The 24731-nt window shown below is 46.1% G+C and overlaps 1 protein-coding gene across 3 annotated transcripts in view; it reads right to left on the reverse strand.

Annotated features, from left to right (window-relative positions):
* The window catches only part of SHLD1 (shieldin complex subunit 1), a 64815-nt gene that overhangs the window by 24098 nt on the left and 15986 nt on the right, over nt 1-24731 (reverse strand). Inside the window, exons 1-2 of one of the 3 annotated variants that reach the window (XM_054629360.2) lie at nt 14283-14883; nt 11466-11632 (exon numbers count right to left, since the gene is read on the reverse strand). In XM_054629360.2, the coding sequence (XP_054485335.2) occupies nt 11466-11625 (160 nt within the window). In that variant the 5' untranslated portion in view covers nt 11626-11632; nt 14283-14883. Of the gene's footprint in view, nt 1-11465; nt 11633-14085; nt 14238-14282; nt 14884-24731 lie in introns of those variants that run through there. The other 2 variants (XM_054629363.2, XM_054629361.2) reach the window with 2 other exon arrangements.

The raw sequence follows: 24731 nt of genomic DNA on the forward strand, positions 1-24731 counted from the left end.
ACCTCTACCCAGAGTGAGCACAAACAGAACACAGCCAGAAATCCCTGGGCAGGCTAAAAGGAAGAGCAAGCAGCACACAGCACAAAATATTGTCATTTGCTTGCCAGTGCTTATTGCAGCAATAAATAACCAGCTGCCTGCCACCCTTCACAGAGAAACCCTTAGCATGGAGGCTTGCTGGAAAGGCAGCAGCACTGCTCAGACTGACAGCATTCCATCTGTCTGGGGGGAGACTTCACAGGCACAGAGATGTCCATGCATATGAGGCCCAGCTTCTATGGAATCTAAGAAGGGAGGGCATTGGGGTGGGAGGTTATTAAACTCATGAAATGAAGGAAGAAATCAGATGCAGGAGGGCTCCAGGACAAACCTTCGTGTACTGCAACCCACACTGATGCTGAATCACTGGGCTGTGTTGTTTTGTTTCAAAAAATATTGTGGATGATGATGTGTGCTGTATTTTATACTTGCAGTCTGCTACTAAGGGGCTATGACTCACTATTTTTTATGCTGCAGCCTCATCAGTTGCACACCAGTGAGCTCAGTGATGTAAACCAGAGAAAGAGAAGAAAAATGAGGCTTGAATTAAGACAGAGATCTAATTTAAATTCAGTGCCAGATGCCCCACAGGTAAGTGGTGATAGGAGTCTGAGCTGTGAGGCTTTAGGAACACTTCAACTGGGCTCAATCCATGTGATGTGGCACAAGCCAGATGTTACAGAGGGGAAGCGACCAAATAACTGCACACAAATCCAGGGAAAATGGACCACAGTGACCCCCACAATCCTGGCATTAATCCAAGCCACGTCACTGCAGACAGAAAGGCCCTACAGCCAGAGGAGGGTAATGGCAGGCAGCACTGCTAAACCCTACATCCTTAACCCAGCTATGGAGCATCCCCTGCAGCACTCCAGGCACTGCATCCACCCTGAGCACATGGAACAGAGGCATCCTGCCCACAGCCTCCTGCTCAGCTCACTCAAACCTGCCATGGCAAAACTGGGTAGGAGCAATCTGCATCCTTTCACAGCAGCACGCCTGCCCTCCACACTAAGCAGCATCCTGGGAGCACAGCTTCTCATTTAAACAACATCAGTATAACTTTTCTGTTCTCCTCCCTGCCACCAGGCACAGAGGATTCCCTGAAATGTGTTTTCTGTTGCCAGTTCACAGCAGCTCCTAAAGAAGCTTCAAATTCAGGGAATAAATTCAGAGGCAATAAGGGACCACAACAATCAGGGCAGATGTATCTTGTTTTCTGTTGCTGCATTTTAACCACTGCCAATACAGGGCCTTTTGGGTCCAATAAACTCCAGCTGATTCTTCTACCACACAGTCACAGGCTACATCTGAAAAAACATCTGAATAACGGAGAGCTAAATGTAAGGAAAGCTTCCCAGTGAAAATGAAAAAGTCAGATCTTACATATTTGATCACTGGTGCTCAAAATTAGGGTCCACCAAGGTGTTTTGTGTATCAGGACAGGTAAATCTGATAAATTACAAGACAAAATCCCCATGTTTAGAATCAGACCAGGAAAAAAAAGGTAGAAATCTTACTAATAGAGTTAAGAAAACAGGAGGTTTTAAAGAGACTTGAGGAGTGACATTTCTTCTTTATGCATTGTGTATAAGCAGAACATCACAGTGCCCTCTAAACCACAAACCCCACTCACAGCTGGACTGCAGGTGAGATGTCCCAGAGCATGTGAACAAATGTGAAGCTCAGAGTTTGCTGGAAGCTCTGTACCACCATTTACCTGGGCTCTCTGCCTCAGTACAGCTGCATTTCAGGCCAATGACACCGTTCTTCTGCTCCCCAAGTACTGATGCTAACGTGGGTGACCCCACAGCACCGTGTACCAAAGAAATATCCCAGAGGGCTGGCACAGGCTGGCCTCAACATGGCATTCCAAGCCTATTTGCCCTTTTCTTCTGCCCTAGCCCGACATCCCCATTATTTAAATTGCCATTTTTAAGGCACTTTCACAGATCTTTACCACCCACAGCTAAGTGACAGAGCTGAGACACCAAGGCAGGTCCTGCAGACAGCAGGGAAGGGCAGTGCTGGTTTTACACAGCGATGTTGGCACAGGCATTCCATGTTTTGCCACTTGCTGGCTGCTCAGCACTCAGCACTGACACCCAATGATCTTGGGTCATTCTTGCATCACCTGCACTACCATAAAACCATAATACCAAGCTGCAAAGAGCAACTCTATTATACAAGAAAGGACCCAACATCTTGGGAGCCCCCCACAAAATTTAACATTGATAAAAAGATGCCATGAACACATGTCCAGGTAATAGAAACAGCTACAGCCCTTTGCAGCTTTCCACAGTTATTTCAATTACTAAGGATTCATGGCATGTACTTTCTTTTCTCCCTGAGGAAAAAAAAAAAGGCATTTTGTGGAGGTGTTTCAGCTGTACAGAAGTTCTTGCCCTCCAAAGTAAACAGAACAATTCATGCACACATGAGAATGTTTCACAACTGTATTACTGCATCATTGAAGCACTTTGTTAGAAAAATGACTACCCTGGCTTAGAGGCCTTGGGATTTGCTTTGTAGCTTCTCTTCTCCAGCTGTTAAGAAAAAATGGGAGTTTCACTGAAATAGTTTCCTACAAAAGATGCTTCTCTTTCTAAAAGAAGAAAGATAAACAGGACAAGTCTAACTGGACACTCTACAGGAGGGTCTGCAGGAGCCATAGTCCAAGCCCTTTGTGTTCCCTCTGTGAACACCAACTCTCATTCCCATGAGTTCCCTCTCATTCTCCTCTCTGATCTTTGTCCCTTGTGTAACTCTCATGTCTGTCAATCTTGTAGTGAAAACTTCTTGCATGGTTTTAAAGCTAAAAACACATCCTAAAGGGTTTTTTTGTTTTAGTTTTTTAGGTTTTTTTTAAAGGAAACCAACCCTTTTTCTCCACAGTAGTAAAGTGAACTTCTTTGCCTCCCAACGTTTCAAACACTGAGCACTGACTGTTCACAGATACATGGAAATCTGGTTCATATTATCCTTGTTTAGACACAAGCCTACACAAATTCTCCACTACAGCAGGAAAGCAGGGGACATTCTCCACTGATTGGTGGAGACTCTGCACTCTGCACACTGATTGGTGAAATACTTTATGGACACCTGGACTCAACACAACACAAATACACTTAACAATAGTCACTTCTCAATGGTAAGAAGCATCTATGGAAGGTTATCTTGGAATTCAGCATATAAAACCATCACTTGCCTGAAAAAGAGGAAACGCATTAAGTTAACATGGTAACCCAAGGTGATGGGTAATGAGGTCACACACACATGCAGAATATTGGACATCTCAATGGAGATGTCATTGCTATCCATCCTCCCATACCCTTCCAGCCTCACAGTTACATCAGGGATTGTTCCTGAGCTTCAAAATAATGACAGAGTTAACCAAAACTTAGTGATTAAACAACACAAGCCCTTCTGCACAGGATTTCTGATCTCTCCCTCAGCCTGACGGTCTAATTTCCTCCTTCCCTTTGTTGAATCCTGCACTTTCATTCAACCCATATCTTTTCTATTGGCATTTCAGCACCTCTGCACAGAGCCACAATAATGCTAAAGGGAGCTGAGCTGGGCAGTGAAGCAGATGAGGATCTCTACAAGATCAGCCTGGGCTTCCAAATCTGATTGTGACAAGGAAATGGCTCAAGGCCAGCACCTGAGCAGAAGCGGGTGGTAAAAGCAGTGCCTGGGCAAGATTGCACAGATTAGTCTAAACAAGGCATTTATCTGTTTCAGAAAAGAATGGAACTTGAGGAATTTCCACTACAGCTTTGCACTAAAATAACTGTCCCATGGAAATAAGAATCTCTGATCTGCCTGCCTGTAAAAAGCCACACCCCCTGGCTTGCAGCGCTCAGTGGATCCCCTGCAGCCATACACAGAAAAACGGAAGAGCACCAAACCCAGTCTGTGAAACTGCAATCACAGCCATTAGTGCACTCTGGAGTCATGCTCCTGAGGGACTAACAAGGAATGTTATCCATCTGCTGAAATGCTGTCCTGTGCCATGGCTCCCATGCGGGCCACCCAGTGCCACACAGCCCTGTTAACACAGTCTGTCCTTGGAAACTCTGGGGCCCAACTAGAGACACGTATAGGCACGTATGTCTCAGATAGGAGCTCATTGTAGTGGAGGCAGCCATCCTGAGTGAATCCTTGTTTTACAGGGTGAGGATTCAGTAACCACTCTGCTGCCTCCAGCAGCCTCAGTTGAGTGCCAGCATCCAGCATCCAGCTGCTCCAGGATAGACCCCCCTCCAGTGCTGACTTCCAGGGCAAGGAACCGAGATCATTGCTTTGAAAAGCCTGAGCAGGGCGGCAAAAGCAGCTTCAAGCATAGGAGAAACTTTGTACTACATATGTGATAAGCAAGTATTTGCAGAATGGGGAAGCCCAGGGAAGCACCCATAAAGGAGGAAGCCAAGCAAGGAGCAGTTCTTCAGACACACCTGCACTGTATTTCCAGCTTCACAGAGCCAATAGCATCTGGCTTCCCAAAGACTCCCCCATCCCAGCCTGATACCAGTGTGAGTCTTGGTCAGGAAGAACTCCTCAGGTCGTCTTTTACTACCTTGGAAATTGCTCATTGTTCCCTTAATATTTAATGGCATTGTAGTGGTTGCAAATGATGGCTGAATTTGTTTATTATTCCCCTGTAAAACCCTTATTTAGACAGCTTCTGTTCCCAATTTTAATTTTCCATCTCAAAGGACTCCACATCTGCACTTCAGAGGATGAAAAATGATTAATAAAGATTTTAACAAACTCTTGTCCATTCTTGCCTATTGAACAAATTCTTGACATTTATTTACAGGATTTAATTCCTTTTCATTTAAATGATTAATGCTCACAGGTAAGATAAAACAGCACTGGCCTGGTAAGATAAAACAACATTTGCACAAACATGTACAAAGCTGCCTCACAGCTACCTTAGGAACAATTACCATAATGACATTATTCTGAATTGGATTAGGTCACAGCAAAGGACAAACATTGATAGCTGTGATGAGAGAACTAAAAGTCCAGGCTGGAATGACAATTTAGATAAAGGTAAGGAAGAAATGGCCCACTGGGACTCTGACACTTTGGCAGAACAAGGTGATATTAAAAGCTCCCGGTCCCACCAGAGGGCAGACAGAGCTCTACACACCTCACAGGTCCCACTGTCTGTCACTGATGGTGCGGTGGTGCGACCCTGGCTGGATGCCCCCAAAGCCACACTCCCCTCCACAAGTGGACAGAGGTGAGGAAATACCTCTGAAGGTTCATGAGTTGAAATAAGGACAGGGAGAGATCACTCACTGAATACCATCATAGTAGATTCAGCTTGGGGAAATTAGGTTAATTACTACCAATCAAAATCAAAGCAGGGTAATAAGAAGCAAAACAAATTCTCCTTCCCAAGAGACAAACTCCCAAACTCCCCTTCATGCAGAGAAACACAGAATTCAATCAGACAACTTCAGTGCAGTACAACTCCCTGTCTCTGTTACTGAAGCATTTTCTCTGTAGTTGATTTCTAATTATTAATGGTCTAATACAAACTGTTCACTTTCATAGAACACAGAGATACTCTGAAGCATTAAAGTCTAAAAGGCAAGGCACATGTCTCAGTTTTTCCCTGATGTATAGATAGTGCTCTAATTCTCCTCAAAAAGGACCAGTTTTCTTCCTCAGACTGTGAAGAATAAAACATTGTTTTTTTCTGTTCCCTCTAGGATTTACTTTTGGCTAGTAAATCCCTCTAGGATTTACTTTTGGCTGGATGCTTTATGTAACACATCCCTGAAAAATTAATTTGCACAAGATCTAAGACCTACAGTGACCCGGTGGTTCCCAGTGCTTTCTTTTGTGTGCTGTGCAGTTTCACTGTATTCCTTTTATGTCATCTGGAATAAACTCCACCTTGCCTTTTCACCCAGTACCCAACACAACTGGGTCACAAAGAGATGCTTGGAGGGTTGGTGATGCCAAATTCACCAGAGTCATGGAGTCACGCACTGAAGAGCCTGCCCGTAACTTCAGTGGAGCTGCACTTCAAGTCCTCTGCCCCACACCATCTATACAAAATTACCAGCGTTGAAACATTTTGCTTTTCTTTTCCCTCTTGATAAGACTCGAGTCTAAGAAAAATCTAGCATTTTGGTCATACTTGAGCGTGCACTTGATTAAAAACCATCACTTAAAAAACCCTCTAAAGTTTTAAGCCTGCCAGGCTGGTGAAATCAGAAATGGGTAACATTGAGCACTAGAGGGCAGCAGGAAACAAACCAAAACCGGTAAATCCACAAATTCCCAAAACAGGGACTATGTTCTTCATCACAGCCAGGCAAGCACCGTGCTTAACCAATTTCAAACCAACACACTGGTTTTGAAAAAAAAACAAATTCTATCGTTCTATGGTTAATAATAATTAGCTCTATTTGGGACCACAGCTCAAACTGAAGTGGATTTGCATGGTTAACTTCTGCAGTCAAAGAAAACTGCACATCACAAAGCACCTGTGAACAGCAGCCCTCCCTTCACCTTCTAAGCAAACCAAAAACTAAAATATTCTCAGTGTGATCAATATTTTTTTAGGCAAAGGAGACTATCAGAAGTTTCTGTATCTGACCTGGAGTTCACTTATGAGCCCTTTCTAACTCAGCTGTGGCTCAGTCTGAAAGTGATTTAAAACATCACACACCTTTTGGATTTATGAAGTTACACAGACTTCTTGAAGGGACTATATATAAAAGTCTTTAGCCAAACAAAAAATCCGTTTTGGAAATTTGGCAACTTTTGGCAGCAGTTGCAGCTCAGACAGCCAAGCTGTAATTTCTACACCAAGCAGTGAGCACTGAGTTCTGGGCTGAACTGAACCTCCCAGCACCCACCAAGAGCCAGCCCTAAAAGGTTGCTGCTGATGTGACCAAACACGCTCCTTTCATTTTCAGCCTCTACATCAACACTTGTGAACAATTCCCAGGCAGGAAAAGCAGAAGCCATGCTGGACTTCTTCAGTAAACACAAACCCACTTCTGCAAAACAGATTAAGCAACACCTGACGGGCCAGAGGACATGGCAGAGAGTATTTAAGGTAGAGAGCATTTAAGGACAAGTCAGAACACATGCACCAACATCAGCACCACTCCTCAGTTGCTAATAAAAGACACAGCAACTCACCACAAAACTGGGCATGTAAATTCACTGGGAACGTGTAGCATTTTTTTTCCAGAGGAATCCCAATTGCCTGTAAAACTGACAGCTGTGTTAACTTGTTGAAAATCCCTGCTTTGTTTTAACATAGTTGCTTGGTTACCTGAAAACCCAGAAAGCAACTGGAACAGTCCAAAACCCCTGCCTTTAACCTGGGCTAACCTTGTGACCAGCTGTCCCCTTGATCTGAGTGGCAAGTTCAGCAGCAGTGCTGTGGCCCAGGCTCACTGAGGTGCATGAAGCCAGAGAGTCCCCAGTGAAATGTTCTGTCCCATTTCCCCCCAAGCTCTCGTGACCTGTTCCAAATGGACTGCTTTTGAAGAAAGCCTGCAACACCCCAAAACTGATCAGAGTGAACCTACAGCCTGGCTACCCACAAGGGAGAAGAGATTCATAGCCCAACATTTTTCAGAAACCACCATCCTGGAAAGGCTGTAACCCCTGTGAAAGCCAGGACACATTGCAGAGCACTGGATCTTGGCTGTACCTGTGCTGCTGCCAGGAAGAGGAGCTGTCCCCACTTCATCCACACAAATATTCACATGGCTGCCCAGGAAGCTGGGCCAGTTCCCTGAGCTGACTTCTCACTGTGTACCAACACTAAGGATCAACCAGGAATAGTAAGCACAGCCAGGAGCAGCCTGGGACTCTCCTTGCACTACAGAGGTCAGGGAAGTCCATGGAAAATAACGAAAGGTAAGCCTGGGCTCAAACTTGAAACAAACTGCAGGAACAAAAGTGTCTTTGGAGAGGCAACTAAAGGTTGAACACCTCTTTAATTAATTTTGCTTTTTAAAAAAAGCCAGTCAGTTTTTAGATATTTGCAGGTCTCTTCAAGCCTACAGGAAACTCTGCCACCCTTCTTTTATTTTCTGTTTCTGTGACACACCATTTTCTTCCACTGGGTGACCCTGTCCACACATCCATTTTAGAACACAGCTTTTCCACTGCTTTTCATTAGAGAGAAAAAGCAATGGAGGCTACAGGACAAGCAGGAAGGCCCATTTGCCTAAGATCACAAGCCCTAGGAAGGGCCATGCAAGGAGATGGGACTGAGCATTGCCCATGCTTCAAACAGGCAGTCTCCCAGGCATGATTCCACAGCTGAACTCTCAAATGCTGCTTCCAAATTTAGGAGAATTTCTCCAGGGCTGCAGTGGGAAATACAGTTCTGCCTGACCACAGAGCATGGGCAGGCAGAGCCTAGAACCCTGTGCTCTCCCAATTTGTAGAGCACACATGTTGATTATTCTCTAACACTTCCTTAGGTTGTAATTTTTCCAGGTAAATAGTATTTTTCCACTGTCCCTGGTACTCTCTGGTTCAGTGCCCTGATTTAAGGCTTTCCCACACACACACTTGAGTGCTGCCTGCCAAGTAAGAACTTTTGCTGGCAACTTTTCTTAATCCAGAGGAAGTGGTAAGGTCTTCCTGGTGTATTGAGCAACCGAGTGATGCAGATTTAAAAAATGACAAACAATTACATTTTTTAAAACTATCTTCCAGTAGGGGATTAAAAAAGATGAAGAATACTGAAGTGTTTACTGATCCCATTTAATTTTCTATTACCACTTAGACACTTGAACTCACTGTGACAATAAGCTAAAGGTATGAATGCCTCTTGCAAGAGCAGAACCCTCACTTCCACATCAATCACAAAACTACTAATTTATAAACCATTTAAGAGACTTAGTAATCTTCCTACAGGACTACTGTTTTCTTGCCTGGGGATGCCTGCTTTCAGAAAGCCCTGTATTCATGGCTAATGAGTACCTATCTTCTGCTATTAGAAGGGATGGAGCCTCTCTAGACTAATAAAACCTGTTTCTGCTGCCTCAGGCAGTAGGGATACCCCATGACCATTTCCACCTCCTGAGGCACGGATGGTGTGGTACTTCAGTCAGTCTCAGTCCAGTTCATGCGGCAGATGGCAGAAAACACAGCCTGTCCTGTCAGTCTGTTTCATTCCTAAGGAAGCTGCCACATTCCCAGAGACCTGTGGGCCTTTTGGAAATGCTTTTGAATCACTAAGGAAGATCCTCATCCATCCTGCCCAAGTCCCAGTCTTTTGGTCATACTGTGGGGTGCAACCCACAGCTGCTCCCACTCTTCCCACTTAGACGGTGCCACAGCAGCAGCTCTCAATGCCTCGTGACAAAACAAACAAACATGGGAGCTTCCTTTCCCAGGATACATTTGACAGAACCTGCTTTTCCAAGAATATCTGACATGAGCAGATTGTTTGTAAAACCATCTTCCTCTCTCTTCTGTCACAATGACCAATTCAATGGGCTGGAATGCTGAAGTTGCATCAAAAGAGAGAGTTTAGGTGGGTATGTATATTGGTATGATGTTTTGTGAGGAGAAAAAAGCCAAGATGTTCAGAGCATGAACTGGTTATCCTGTGACACTTGGATTATTTCACTCCAGGAGCACAGGGAGCATCCCACAGTTACTGCTAACTGTTTCAGTTGTGAGCAGTCTCTACAACAAGCAATGAAGGGGAGGGTTCATGGGCCACATCTGCCCTCCCCAGCATACCTGGAATCCACTTGGCACAGGGGGTGCTGGGGACAGCCAGGAGGCAGGATGTGGCCTCTCAGTGTACCCTGGTGCTGAGCTTCAGCTGCCTGCTCCACACAGGCCCCACAAACACTTCCCCAGCACTGTCATTTCCGCATGTGCTGCTCCCACTAAGCCTCAGACATTCCTGGGGCTGCCAAGTGGTCATGCAGTTATTCCATGTGTCCCATTCAACAAAGCAATCAGGGCCAGCTGCCCTGAGCCACACTAAATGGTGTTTGAGCAACACATCCCAGGAACTGCCTCACAGCTGCCAGGATTGCTTCATACCTTCCACACAGGCCTTGTGAAACCTGAGTAGACAAATGCCTTCCAGCCTGTCTCACTATCAGAGCAGCTTCTCCATGCTCCTCTCCCATGACAGTGGAAAAGGCTGGCTCAGGACATTCCTTGCAGTGCTGGTCACTACTCTTACACACAAAAATAAAGCAAAACCTCAAACCAGACATGCTATTGCTCCAGTGCAACAAGGATCATGGAATGTGATGTGTTGTGGTTTAAAGCAGAGGTTAACAGCAGAAGATTCCTATCATTATTAAGATAAGACATGTGACCTCCTGGTCTGTGTGAAAAACCAAGGCAAGGCTTGGTCTCTGGTGTTGGCAGATTCCATTACAGTTCTGGATGTCCCACACCTAGAGCTGAAGGCAACTGCACAGGCAACCATCAGCATCAGCTGAGAGAGGTCAATTGGTAGATCCCACTGCTCACCTGTCTAGCACATGTGCCATTCCCACTGCAAGAAACTCACCTGTTGAATTTCAAGCTAATTTCTTGGAAGCAGGCCACAGAAAACCACTTAAGAGTAAGAAGAGGAGCCAAATCCTACTTTTACACTACTTAAGATTCTAGAGCAACAAGAAGTGTTGTCAGTGACATTTTACCCACTCAGGTGTCTTGACAAATCCTCTCTACACATCATTTGTTGACCAGAACTTATTTTCCCCCCAATATTAAACATAATCACTAGAACCTTCATTCCAGCCAGCATGAATATATGGCAAGAAGTGCCACTGGGCCAGCATATTTTGATCTCATATTTCTTGCCAGCTGTCCCTTATCTTCTTGGATAAACAATTTATACCATTACTTTTAAGAATCTGGAGTAGTGGGACGTAAAATGCTACTTCTGCAGAAGTCAGTCCTGTTTCAAGTGAGGAGTTGAACTGAAGCAGTCCTCACCACACTATTGTCACTAGCACAAACAAAGACTCAGTTATTATTATTATTAAGGTAATAGGATAATGAGGCCACATCCTGAGCATGTGATGAGCACATGAAAAACACAAGGAAAAGTTTAAAAACTCTTCCTGCTGACTGTGGTAATTTGTGACAGTGTTTACTCCTGATGTCTGAAGGACATATTAGTTGTCCTTCTGAGAACACATTAAACATGAAGAGTGTTGCAGAACATTAGCAGCTGACAGCATCCTCTGAGCTCCTCTCCTGTGTCCCATCAACCCACAGTTCCCACTGTGTGTGTCCAGCTGGAGCAGACTGCAGTTCTGCTAAAATTGTGGTTTATGACAGGCAGGTGCACCAGTATCAGACTGCAGTGACTCAGTCAAGCAACACACTGCCTACACAGATGAAGCACTGGCTAAAGAAAGAGCATGTGGAGAAGCAGAAGCTGTTACCTGTGGGTGGAGAGGGAAAAACATCCCCAGAAGGATAAAGCTCCTGGCTGTTCTCAGAGCTGTGTGGAGGCAGAAAGTGCTCTGCTAGGTCACAAACAGAGGGGAGGTCCAACATGCTGCTCTCTGAGGTGTGACTCGGTGACGTCTCCTTTTCTTCCATGGTCCCACTGCAGACAGAAATGAGACTCAGCTGGCTTTTTAGAGCATGAAAATCTAAGCAGAAGTCAGCATAAATAATTTGGCATTTTTGTACTGCTTTATGAGATGACAGGAGCTGCTCTAATATAATCATACTTCAATTAAGAAAATAAAAATAAATTTAAAGATGTAAAGAAGGAACAGCAAGCCCCATAGATAAGAGCATAAGAGCCCTCAGCCTTAAGTAGGATAACTAGGAGACCACAATAAATCTGACTTTCCTAGAGGCTTCCCAGAAGTACAGCCTCAGGCCCCAAAACTAGGAAGCCATGGAGCATATTCCCCTCAGGGTGTCCTCTGTGTGCCATTTAAAAGGAGACATGCTCTACAGGGTACCTTTCCACTGATGCTGCTACAAGACTCAGGTTAAGCCAATCCCTCCTGGTTTATGTTCAGCAGCAGAAAGAAAAAAGCATCTTACAACTTGGTAACTTCAATCTCACAGGGATGGCAAACACTTCCTGGCATGGAGACACCAGGGCAGCTGTGTTATATCATCAGTGCTCAGCACTTTGGAAAGCTTTGGTTGAAGCATCCCCTCATCCCAACACCTTTTTATCAAGCTTCCTCAACCAGTCCACCACCACAGAGGGAAAGAACACACAGCATTTGAGGAGGGCTGGTGCCACCCAGCTCCACACCAAGCGTTACAGTGAATGGGCAACTCTTTTGGAGAGGATGGGCCTAAAATGTTCCAGTCACATGAGTGTCTGGGGCAGAAGAGCAGTGAAGTGAGAAAAACTTGGTGGGGTAAGAGTGACAAGAGAGAGGATCCAGAGCTGATGGTCAGGCAATGGCCTGTGGCCCTGTAAGCTTACATTTATCTTCTTTTCTATAAAATTAAGACAACATATGCTTGTTTTGGGGGTGTTATCAGTAAGGAATATGACAGCCACAGTGGGCAAGGTAATCCCCAGAATGCATTAGTACTGAAATATAAATACCTCCAGGCAGATTAAAAAAAAAATAACAGAATTCCTTAGGTGCTTCTGTGCTGAGTAAACTTTTATCTAAGATACACCTCTGACCTTTGCAAAATGCTGGCCAACTCACTGATGAAGAGAGGGGGAGATGATGGCTGTGATACCAGAGAAGAGCAGCTGCTTTGCCTTGGAAGGAAAAGGTCTGTGCACTCACAGAAAGACTCCAGGAAAAAGGCAGTGGAATGTTAAAAACAAAACAAAGTACACAACCATCTTCCCCCAACAGAAGGAAACTTCTCCTCTACTGCTCTTCATGCACTAAAATATAAATGATCTGTGCATGAGGAATAAAGAGAAGGGAAAACTTTCCTCAAATACTGTGTTTATGATGTGTGCTACTTTAAAGTAGAATGGTATTTTAAAGAACTAAACTACCTATACCCTTCACTGGTCTGGAAAAACCCCAAAAACACACACCACAAGCCAAATGAATTCTATCCCTCCAAGGCAAATTACAAGCAGCAATAGGAGCTGCTGGTGTGATACCACAGCAGCTTAAGGCTGTCACTGATGGCAGCTGCAGCAGCCCTGCATGTCTCTGCCAGGTGCCTGTGCTGCTCCCCTTCCCATCTTGCCACAACAGCACTAAAAACATGTGCAACCATGTTTTCATCAGGCTCAGATAAAACAAAGCGGTATTAAAAAATAAGTTTTCCTCTGGATTAGCTCCCTCTAGTCCTTCTAAGGCAGGTACACAGCAGTCCTACCCCCAAAGCTGATGGTGAGACCACAGCTCATGGTGTTTGTGAGAAAAGGCTCAGCCCTGGGCCTTCAGACAAATGAAGGAGATTCACTATTTCCTCTGTGCCATGCCTGGTAAGAGAGAGCACTGATATGCAAACAGTCTCTCTGGACAAAGGCCAGGAGCAAACATTCTCTTGCTGCTTCAGGATTCCCTTATTTTTCCTTCATGGTTTGTCAGCCCCAGACTGCTGGAATGAAACAAACAGGTCAGTCAGATGCTTTGGGCCAGCTGATCTGGCAGATGGACAGAGTGACCTTTCAAAGTGCATATGCTAGCCAATGTCAACAGCCAGTCATCACATATGCCACTGTTTCTTGGGTCTGGTTCAGAGGAAAAGTTTCTTCTAGGAATCAGAAAGAGTACATCTAGTTATGCCCTTGAACCTCTCGCCAGCAGTGGAGACCTCCAGGAAAGGGGCTGGCACATCCTAGAAGTAAAGGCAAGATTTACTTTACAAGAAGCTGCCAGATGGGCTGTTTGTTCAAAACCCACCAAGGAGAGAAGCAAGGAATAGCTGGCAACCTTCCCTGCCTCCTGTGGAGAGCAAGTATTTCCCCAACAGGTTTATCTAGGGCTGTCTTGAAGTCAGCAGCCTGTTTTGTCAAACCTCAACCAGGAAATGTGTTTTAAGAGGGCCACAAAACCCACCCAACACAGCGTCACAAAACGCAAATCCTGTTTCCTTTGCCATTACCTGGGTTATTTTCAGTGAGCAACCAGGACAGGCATACTTAGAGGCAGGAACTGGATGTTTTTCTGGGCCACCCTCACCCGATGGCACCGCACAGATACCAGGAATGTCCCAAAAGCCTGTCCTGCACAGGCTTGCCCGGCAGGCAGCATTGCTGCACAATGTGATGGATACAGCAGGATGTGAAGCACCGGCCTTACCAGCTGCCCTGCTCAGCAGGTGAGGGGGTTCTCTTCCTCCCGGCCTCGTTTCTTTCCCTTTTCCTTCAGGCAATATTCACGCGTTATTTCAAAAACCCCTCCCCTGGCAGTGAAGCGCCCCAAGGGTGACACAGGGCATGGTGCGAGCCAGGAGAATGGCGCGGGCCAAAGCCCGAGCACCCTGCGGCCCGGCCACGGCGGCTGTGCCACCTCCTGAGGGGAAATGCCACCGCAGCAGCCCAAGGGCACCCAGAGCTCGGGGGAGGACGGAGTGGAAACACGGGGGAAGTCAAAAGCGCGGCAGGGCTGCCTCGGGCCGGGCCGCACTGGCACAGCCGTGCCGCGGGCCCTCCACGCTGCTGCCGGGCCAGCGAGGGCCCTCCCGCCCCGAGGCCGCCGCGCCGAAGGGCGAGGGGAAGCGGGCAGAAGCCTCACGGCTGGGGGCAGGCACGAGAGAGAGAGCCCCGAGCTCAGCGCCGCTGGGCCGGGAAGGCCAGCGCTGAAAGGGAGCCGGGGAGGTAGGAAGCTAAGGAGCCGCGCAGCGGCGGCAGCAGCGGCCCCTCCGTGAGGCGCCCAGAGCGGCTGCGCAGGCCCGGCCCGGCCCCGCGGGGCTGCGGGTGGGAAGGGGGCGGATGGATTTCAAAATGTTTCCAGCCGGGTTTTCCTCAGAAGGCGTTTAGCTCGGGTTTATCTCTCTGCATTCCGAGGGGAGGGGTTTTGGCGAGCTTAGGCAGTGGCGCTATCCCGTGCCTGGCACACAGGGCGCTCAGCGCTTGGTCGCTGTGCACCGGCGCCCTGCAGAGGCGCAGCCTAGCCGGGCCCTGAGCAGTGATGAGTGCGGCGCCGCAGGTGCAGACATCATAGCGCGGGCAGAGAAAAAACCAGCACAATTCCCAAGCGGAACACAAGCTGCCAGCCTTCCTGCGAGGGCCTGCGGAGCTCATGGAGGAGATGTGCACCGAGGACTCCATGTGCTCCCACCGGGAGTTTCAGCAGGCGGCGGAGCGGAAGCTTTGCAAACCCCACTGGGCAGCGGGGTACAAACCACGCTCAGTTTGGGGCATCCCATCGCTTCGGCACCTGGCACGGTCGGTGTGTGCTGCCACAGCCACAGCAGGCGTGGTGACAAGGACATTTATGGGGGACCGACACAGACATCCTGAGTCTCTTTAGCAGGGCTGCAGGGAGCGTCGCGGACAAGCGCTGGATATTCCTCCAGCACAGAGCACGCAGCGCAGAGCGCAGCCAGACATCCCGGGGCGTAGGTCAGGGATCCGCCCTGCCGCCGTCTGGGCAGGCGGGACGAAAGCTGCAGGCCGACCTGCCGGGAATGAGTGCTGCCAGGGGAGAGCTACCTGGCCTCTTTGGCACTCCCGCTGTGAGAGAGACTGGGAAGGAGCTGGGAGTTTTTTCCAAGAGCCTTTGGACTTCAGAGTTACTGAGGGCAAACTGATGTGTTTAGGAGGAAGTCACTAAAAGAAGGGGAAATCAGTTTGAAGTTCTGTGGCTGCCAAGAGGGCTTTGTTTTTCTTGCAGGCTTGAGCTGGGAAAGGTCTCCACAGGGAGAGCCTTTGGGTCTGTGTTTCAGGCACAGCAGTGACTCTGCCTTGCCCTTACAGTGTCTCTCGAGCCAGGCCTGGGCATTTGGGGTCACTGCCCAAGTGGAGATGCAAACCTACCTACACCCTGAGCTGTAGCTAACACTAGGCCCTGCTCTAGTGCTAGGCTACCTCTTCCCGGTTGTATCTGTCCCCAAGAACTACCCCTCCCTCTCTGGGGGTGTTCTGTGACCTGGAAAGTAGCACCCCAGCCCTTCATTTCCTTGCAGGGATAAGAGCTGGAGCTGAGCTGAGGAATTCAAAACATCAGCAGATCTGCTTTATGTAGCTCTGGGAGCACATGCAATATTACAGCATCCAGAAAACAGCCATCTCTGTGATTTCACCCCACTGGATCATGCCAGGTCTCTGCTACTAGAAAAGCTCTGGCAGTGGGGAACACCACTGGCTCCTGGAAAAGCAAGGAGCTCCAGCAAACAGAACTGCCAAGGAAGCTGTAGTACTCATTAACAAACATACACAGCTTACCACTTTCTATTTGTCATACTGGGTGGGCAGCCAAATCTTTGAACTTCATTTCCCTCCTCTCCCTCAACAGAATGAGGAGCTCCTGCGGTGCTGGCACCACCACCGTTGTAGTCTACACATTGTAATCTTTATTCCTTATGAACTGCGTTATCAGCAAAAAGATAAAGTTTGCCTGTAGTATTTAGGGCAAGTCTCTAAGTGTGTACTACGCTCCCCTTTATCAGCCTCTTGTTGTTAGCACATGATAAAACTCTACCAGCAGTCATGTCTGAAGCTGGTTAAAATAGAAGCTACATGAGAGCCAGGAAACTCAGAATTAAAACCCCACACTTGACATTTACCAAAGATCAGACTACTGAGAGTCAGCTGGGGAAAAGGAAATGCGTTTTCTGACTATTGCAGCTCTGTCACAATCAGATTTTTCAGTGCTGACAGTCTCAGGGCCAGATGGTACAAGCTGTATAGTTCCATATCATTGAAGATAAGGTGTACCTGCCAACTAACCATCTTAAATACTTAATACATAACATGAAGAAAAAGAGTCTGTCTTCACAAACAGCAGAACTTGCACATTCATGTCTTTTCAGTTCTTTCCCACTGTCACACCACAGGGGAGCCTGCCTACTTCCTTCTTTCTTACACAAGAGCTCAAAGTTAATTTAGTACCTCAAAGCAGAGTAACAGCTGAATTAATAGAAGCTAATCCAGGAAGTGGGCTGAAGGGAGGCTAAGGAGATGCGAACAAGGTTGATCCTTACAGAGTTGAATTTACAAAGATTATTCTGTTGATTAACAGAAATTATTTAACCAAAGTTTCTAGTCTATACTTCAGTGTTTTGGGTTCACTCCTCACCATGAACTAGCCCTTTGTTCTCAGAACTAAAAGCAAGAAAAAATACCAGTAAATTTAAATGTATTAATTGCATGCATTTTCCTTCTCAGCTCAAGACACTGTTACTAAAACAGATGGAGTATCAGGCTCCATCCCAGTTTCCATTCTGTAGCTTTCCCCAAGCACTGCAGACAGTGTTTTAGTGGCCTTTGCTCTGGAAAATCCTGTTGCGGTTACCCCAGGAATGAGTGTTCAGGCCAGTGTCAGTGAGAAACAGCTCTTCAAACCCACGAGATGAGAAACAGAAACTGGCAGCTCATCTCCACTCCTTCCAAACCAGTGAGGCTTGCTGACAACACTGCAAGCAGCAAAAAGCAGAGGAAGGCTGTAAGAAAGGCTCTTTTTCACCAGTCTACTATCCCATCAAATGTAATACTGATTCTGGCATTCTCAAGTCACTTTTTGTGTGATCATCATTCCTTCACCTAGAGCTGTGTCCTTTGTGTGCCCACCACAGTACAGCACTGAGAGTGCAGCTCAGATGCAGAGGCAAAAGACATTAAAAGCTCTATTATCCATCCTGATTCCTACCTAGGCCAGACCAGGGTTAGCATACTTCTGGGAATATCCTTGCTTACCTCGGAAAAAGAAAATAGGTTGGTTACCCTAAAGCTCATTGATTTCTCCATCTGTGTTAGTTGATCAGATGAAGAGTATTACAGTCCCTCCAAATTTGCCAAAGTTTTCAAGCCTACAGAAAAAGACATTGTATGTTTCACGTTCTGCCACATCAAAGGCAATCACTCAAAGCAGCAGAGCTCCCTCTGAAGGGTCAGTTCCACTTAAAGTGAAATACCCCTCCTGGTCATTACTACCTCCAAGCAGTGGTAACTGCAGGGCTAATGCCTTTCAGAGTTTCCACTGAGCTATCACAGAGAACTGATTGTTGACTCAGGTTCCTGGTTAACTCTAGGCTTAACATGTAAGCTATTTTACCTGTATTTCTAATTTATAAGTTAATCTACCTGTCTTTCTCACCCACAGTCAAGCAGGCATCTCCCAAGTTCCTCCAACCTCGTAAGCTCTATTTTGGTAATTCTCTTCAAGATAGGTGAAGTTTATGAGCAGCAAGCAGTCATCTGCATTACAAAAAGTGGGTCAGCCAAGCAATCAAAAACATTCTTGGCCCTCTTTTCCTTGGCCATAGGACAAATAATGCTCTTTGTTTCCTCCTTCAGTAACAAGAGGTTTAAGCCTTTTGCATGCTGCCATCAACACCCTGAGGTACAGGAAGTTTCAAAGATCAAATGTTATTTTCTACTGTACCACATGCAAATAAATTGACTTCTATTTATTTTTCTTTTTTATGAATCCTTTGTTGTGGCTGTGACCTGCTTTTTCTGGTATCTGACTTTTTAAGGTGTCACTTCTAAACTAAACATGAAATCATGGTAGCCAGTTTATGTATTAATACTATGTCTTACAATTTTGTGATTCCTGAAGAAAATGGTTTTCTCTTCAAAAAGTAGTTTACTGTGGCAAAGGTTTGACAATGTGAATGTTTGGGATCTTTCAGTACAAGCCGGAGCAGGATTTTTTTTTCTGTACAGTTCTGTACCAAATCCCACCTCTCTCCATTGAGATCCCCTGCTACAATGGGTGCAGAAGCATGCCTTCCAGTGCTCTGAGTACCTCCCCTCTGTTTTGGGCTACCTTCTTGGCATCTGCTGCTGCTTGAACCCACTTTGAATGACAGCTTTTTAGGACCTTACACTATTAGTCTTGTTCTGTACAAACTTTTAGCACTGTGGATGCTGATGTAGGGCTCTGTGGGACCTCTTTCCTCTCTTCTGCATCACAATTGACTAAAATAAAACAGAAACATTGTGTGACTCAGGAGTAGGCATGAAGCATACTGTAATTTATCTCTCAGGATCCTTAAGAGCACAACTTGGGTCTCCCTTCACTAGTATCCTGTTTCCTTCTGCCAGACTTCTCCTCTTGCACTGAATTCCGGTTTAAATCCCCACACCCACACCCTTGCATTCCTGCTGCATAGGAGTTTAGTTCATCCAATGGCTCTTCCTGGCTCTGACACTGCTGCTGCCCACGGCAATGCATGTAAAGCAGAGACATTTGGAGTTCCTAAACACCAGTCTCAATCTCCCTTTGGGGCAGAATCAGTCTTTAACCCTTGGGTTATCCTCTGCTGTTTATCCCCTTGCACACTGTTGAAGCAAATGATTAACAGTCTCTTCAGCTTCTTAGTCACTGTACACACCAGCCAGCAGCAGGACTCCTTTATTTCTGGCAGGGAGCATGTGTCTGAGTTTCCAGTTCTTGTATTCCTGGGATCTGGATGGAAATTGTTACAGCTGGACCTCCATCCCTCTATACACACATAAATACCCACCAGGGATATGTCATGTTCTCGTGCTGTTGAGCCTTCAGGGAATTTCCAAAACATCCTTCCAGTTTCACTTGAAGTAAGCAGGCACAGGAGAACTGTCACAGTCTGGCTTCTTGTCTGGATCTTCCAGCTCCTGATATAGCAAGGAGGTACAACAAGAAGTGTCAATGGCAGTAATTATGCATTTCTCTGCACTGGAAGACCTCCTGTGTTTAGGAGCTGAGCTCTCTTCCTTGACTTTCTACACTGCTAGGGTGTCTCCCCTGTCCAGTAGCGGGTTTTTGTTACCAGTAGCACACCAGCTGGTGAGCTCTGACCTCATTACCTAACAGTCTGTTAGACTGGATCCAAGAGTTCAGAAGTAACCTGAGATAAGAACGTCCACATTGACCCTGTTTTTCCTAGAAGCAGATCAAAGTAAAGAGTCAGGTGTGTCATCTAAAGGGCTGCTGTTCTGCAGGTGGGTGCTGATGAATACTGAAACTGAAGGGCAGAGATTGTAGAGTGCCCAGGGAAATCACCCTCTGCTCTCACACAGCAGTATTGATTCAGGGAACTTCTGAGTAGTTTTTGCCGTTGTGAGCACAAAATTTTACTTTGAGTTTCCACTCATAGAACATAGACTTGACAATGGCTTTGGTGTTAATTTTGCCCACCAGTTCTAGGAGAGCATCTTCATAACTTAAAAGGGAGGCTCCATTCTGATGCCATTCAACATTTCTTGATTTCAGATGACAGCCTTATTACCTGCCCCATATATTGTGGTGGGGTAAGTTGGGGCTTTTGGGGTTTTTTTTTGAGTAGTTACACATTTTCCTATAATTCCTGGATAAAGTCTGGTTTTCTATGAGGTTTGTTCAAGGTGTGTCTACCTCTAACCCCCGTGAGTCACAGCTAAAGGACTAAAGCTCCCCAAAAGTCAGGCATGAGTCAGTGCTCCTACATGGGAGGGACACTGCTGAGCTGTAGCTCTGCAGAGACACACTGCTCATGGAAAGTGGCAAGAATATGCTCAGAGTGATGTTGGCTTCCAGCTATTCTCTAGGAATCTACCTGGGTAGGGCAGGGCAGGGCAAGACAGGGCTTTTTCCTGACCTGTGAAATGCTCACAAAGTCCTGCTGGTTTCTCTGGAGGGCCTGGCAGTAATACTAAAACAAAAAGAAGTTTCTCTTTACTGCTTGGGGCTATCAGCAGTGAGAGAGTGGGTTTGGGCTTTCCTTTTCTGAGCTATCAGCAGAGTAGAAGCACAATGAAAACTGTCCCCCAGGCTGGAGATCAAGAAGGGGGCAAAACTAAACTTGGCAGAGTGAAGTTCTAATGCATAAACTGATCTTCCTCTCAGCCTGGTCAGCCTTCAACTGGATTTTGAGTATCCACATGAGCTGCCCTGATCCAGTGTCACCAACACCGAGAACATGCTGTTATGCAATGAATCTATGTGAGCACCTCAGAAGGAACAGCAAAGTTCTGGCCTCCCACTTCACTCTTCACAGCTGCAAAAGCCCCCACTCCTACTGGAAGGTTAAACCAATAATGGTTTTTATTTAAAGAGATCGTAGCCTTGTTGCTGGCTTTAGGCTGTTTTTGGAGGTGTCCTTCTAGTTGAATTTATCCATGACCTCCTACAAGTATGGAGAGTCCATCCTTTAGGAGCAGGAAGAGCCTTGCAGCTTCGAGGGCTGGCACTGCTGCAGCTCAGACTGCTTCTCCATTCCCAGTGCTCACACAGCTCAGGAGAAGGAAAACAGAAGCCTTGGGCTTGCACTGAGGCAGGAGAACCCCAGGAGACCTCTGGCCTGCTGGGGCACAATTCCAAACACTGTGTTCCTGACTCAGCTGAAGCCAGCCTTGAATTCCTTGGATGAAAGCATCAGACTAAGACTGCCTAAGTGAGCAGAAACAGAAGAGACCCTGCCTCTGGCCTAAGGCTTAATTACTGCCTAAAGGCAAAGACACTTCACAGACAGAGAGCTGTTCTCAGTCTCCAATGTAAGCTCCTTAACTGCTCTTCTGGAGTGCTCCCTCCCTAATCTTTTATTTTTAGATTAGCTATTTTTAAGAGATTGCTTACTGCCTACTTAGAGGTTTTTGATGCTCACATTTCTCAATACTGAATGCTGTTTTATTTGCAGTTACATCACACCAATTATTTATCTACTGGCTGGATCACAGAATTTGACCTTGGCAGGCATGGGAACAGAGACCTCTAATTAAAAAACCCAAGTAACTAAAAGAAAAAAAAAAAAAAAGAAAATAAAAATCAAAGCTGCAATGACTCACTGGCTCACATTACACTGAGAATACAGCAGATTCTCAGGGTGGAGACCTCTTTTCCAAGGGTGATGCAATCTGCAAGTCCTGACCTCTCAGCACTTTTCAAACCAGGGTGTAATACATAGAATCTGGCAATGTATTTCAGGGCTGTTACACTGACGGATATTCCTCTTGTATTTTCAATTGTGACTTCAAACTTTCAACTTCTCCCTCTAAAAAGCAGGGGATGGGGGAGCAGAGAGAACCCTGATTCCCTTAGGAAAAAAAATCTGAATTTGCTGATGGACATCTACCATCACTGCAGTGACCTCCTGGACAAGCATCCTCAGCTCCCAGTACCAACATCACACAGGCCACTTAAATGACTTTCCTTCCTGTCACCACTGCCATTCCCATTGCTCCCAGCTCAGGTGGGTGGCCCTACAAGATCTTGCAAGGAGCTCCCTGGCTCCACAGAGCCCCTCCTCTGCATGGACACCTCTTGTGCAACCTGGTCAAGCTCATGCAGCAAAGACTTGGATGAGGCATAGCTAACTGTGGTGGGAGGCTCCTCAGCCTGGGGAATTTCTGTACCCCTTTATACAAAAAAAAAAAGGAAAGATCAGTGTGCCTAGGTATGAATACCACTGTGGTTTTAGTAAGGGATCACCTGACTTGGAATGAAGAAGTTTGTCACCCTTTTTGACCCAGGAGGGCATCTCAAGTACTCTGTAATTCAGGTTTGTGTTTTGCTGAAGTCTTCTATGAGCTGTCACCAAGTCCCTGATCCCAAGACAGGAACAGGCCCAATGTTTGTCAGCCTGTTACCACTTCTTTTTTTTTTCTTTTTTTTTTTCTTTTTAAAACCCCAATTATGGAGGAAAAAAATATCAGCACACATTAACATAGCTTGAAATCTGAGAAGCCTGAGCTGCCTGTGTCTGATTTTGATCAGGCCTTCAAAATCAAGGGATGGCAGGTCCAGGACCTGTCAAACCACAACTCCTCTCCAACAACAAATAGAGGTTTGGGGGTATTTATGTGTAGAGGCATCAGAAACAGCTGAGAAGTAGGATATATCTGTCTGCTACTCAGCTACCTGAGCAAAAGAAATCCATGTGCCCGTGTAATACTCTCTTGGTTTGTTACAAGCCCACATAACCCTTTCAGGCTGTTACTACCAATTTTTCCTCCTGATGGAGACAACTGTGCTTGGATCCCAAGTGCTCAAATTCACTCAAATCTGCTTTTGGGGAGAGAAAGCAGCAGCCTTTTCCCTATTCTGCATCACAGCCCTGTCTGGAAGTTACACAGAGACCAAACCACACTTTCAGTCACTGTGGCTTTGCACTGCAAGACTTTCAGATCCAAAGCCAGAAGATCAAATGTTCAATGATCAAAAGTCAAATGTTTCCAAGTCACATGATGACTGAGCTGATAAGAAGTATTGAATTTCTGGAATGCAGGCATTTTGGAGGTAAATGTATCACTTTTCAGTGGCTATTGGAGTAGATGAACTTCTCTATACAAGTCATACATATTCAACCTGACAAAGGTAAGCTTAGCAGGTTCTGGCTAATCATCTGTAGGAAAAACAGTAGACAAGGAGGGCTTCTGATGCATCAATAATGAATGTCTGTAAAAAAATCCCCATTCCCCAACTACACCAAAGAGAAAACCGAAAAGGTTTGATTACACCCCAGAAGCTCCAGCTGGTCCTGTTCCTCTGAGCCAGGTCACTCAGGGCCCAGCATCACAGAGCAGATGCTGCCCATAGCAATTTTGGCTGCAGCTCTCTAAGGCCAGGAGCACATTCCAAACAGCAGCCTCAGTACAGACAAGTGAGCCAAGACATTTGTAGTGTATTTTTGAAGACCAACGAGGAGCTAACCAGAGCCCTCCAAATCACTGCCAAAGATTGTATGTAAACAGCATAGAGTTGTTTTTTTTTTCTTTTTAATGCTAAAAGCAAGGACTGAAATTATTTTTATACAGTATCTATTTTTACTTTCATACCATTGTTTCCTCTTGCTAGAGGTCATGCTCCTTCCTTCCTTCCTTCCTTCCTTCCTTCCTTCCTTCCTTCCTTCCTTCCTTCCTTCCTTCCTTCCTTCCTTCCTTCCTTCCTTCCTTCCTTCCTTCCTTCCTTCCTTCCTTCCTTCCTTCCTTCCTTCCTTCCTTCCTTCCTTCCTTCCTTCCTTCCTCCCTCCCTCCCTCCCTCCCTCCCTCCCTCCCTCCCTCCCTCCCTCCCACCACTTCCTTCCTTCCATTCCTTCTGCCACTTCCTTCCTTCTGCCACTTCCTTCCGCCACTTCCGCCATTTCCTTCCTTCCTGGGAGAGGTTGCTCCTTCCTTCCTTCCTTCCTTCCTTCCTTCCTTCCTTCCTTCCTGGGAGAGGTTGCTCAGTTCCTCCTTTGGCCACATGGAAGTCTGTGACTTCCTTTCCAGTGTCACAAGATTGTCTAGAAAGCAAGTCAGCCCCTCATCCTGCTGCATCAAGTGGTTGTACCTGCTATGGCAAAACTGTCAGACAAACTGTAGCTTAGAAATACTAAACAAATATTTTTACCTCCATTTGACCTTTTAATTCAGAAAATAAAGCAATGGTATATTTAATATTTCAGTGGGATATATTACTGGATTTAATCTGCTCCTCTCTCACCATCAGGGGAACATGGAGTTACTACATAGCAAGTTCCCTAAGTAGATTGGAATGAAATCTTGTCTAAGTACAGCATGTTCCCTGTTACAGAAATTAAAACAGCTATGTGATCCGTGTGAGACCATTATTCTGGCAATAGATGCATCCTGCCTTCCTGCATTTTCTCCTCCTTTGGGTTTATATGAGAAGAATTACACATTCCCT

Source organism: Agelaius phoeniceus, chromosome 3 (assembly GCF_051311805.1).
Source record: "Agelaius phoeniceus isolate bAgePho1 chromosome 3, bAgePho1.hap1, whole genome shotgun sequence".
Taxonomy (NCBI): Eukaryota; Metazoa; Chordata; class Aves; order Passeriformes; family Icteridae; genus Agelaius; species Agelaius phoeniceus.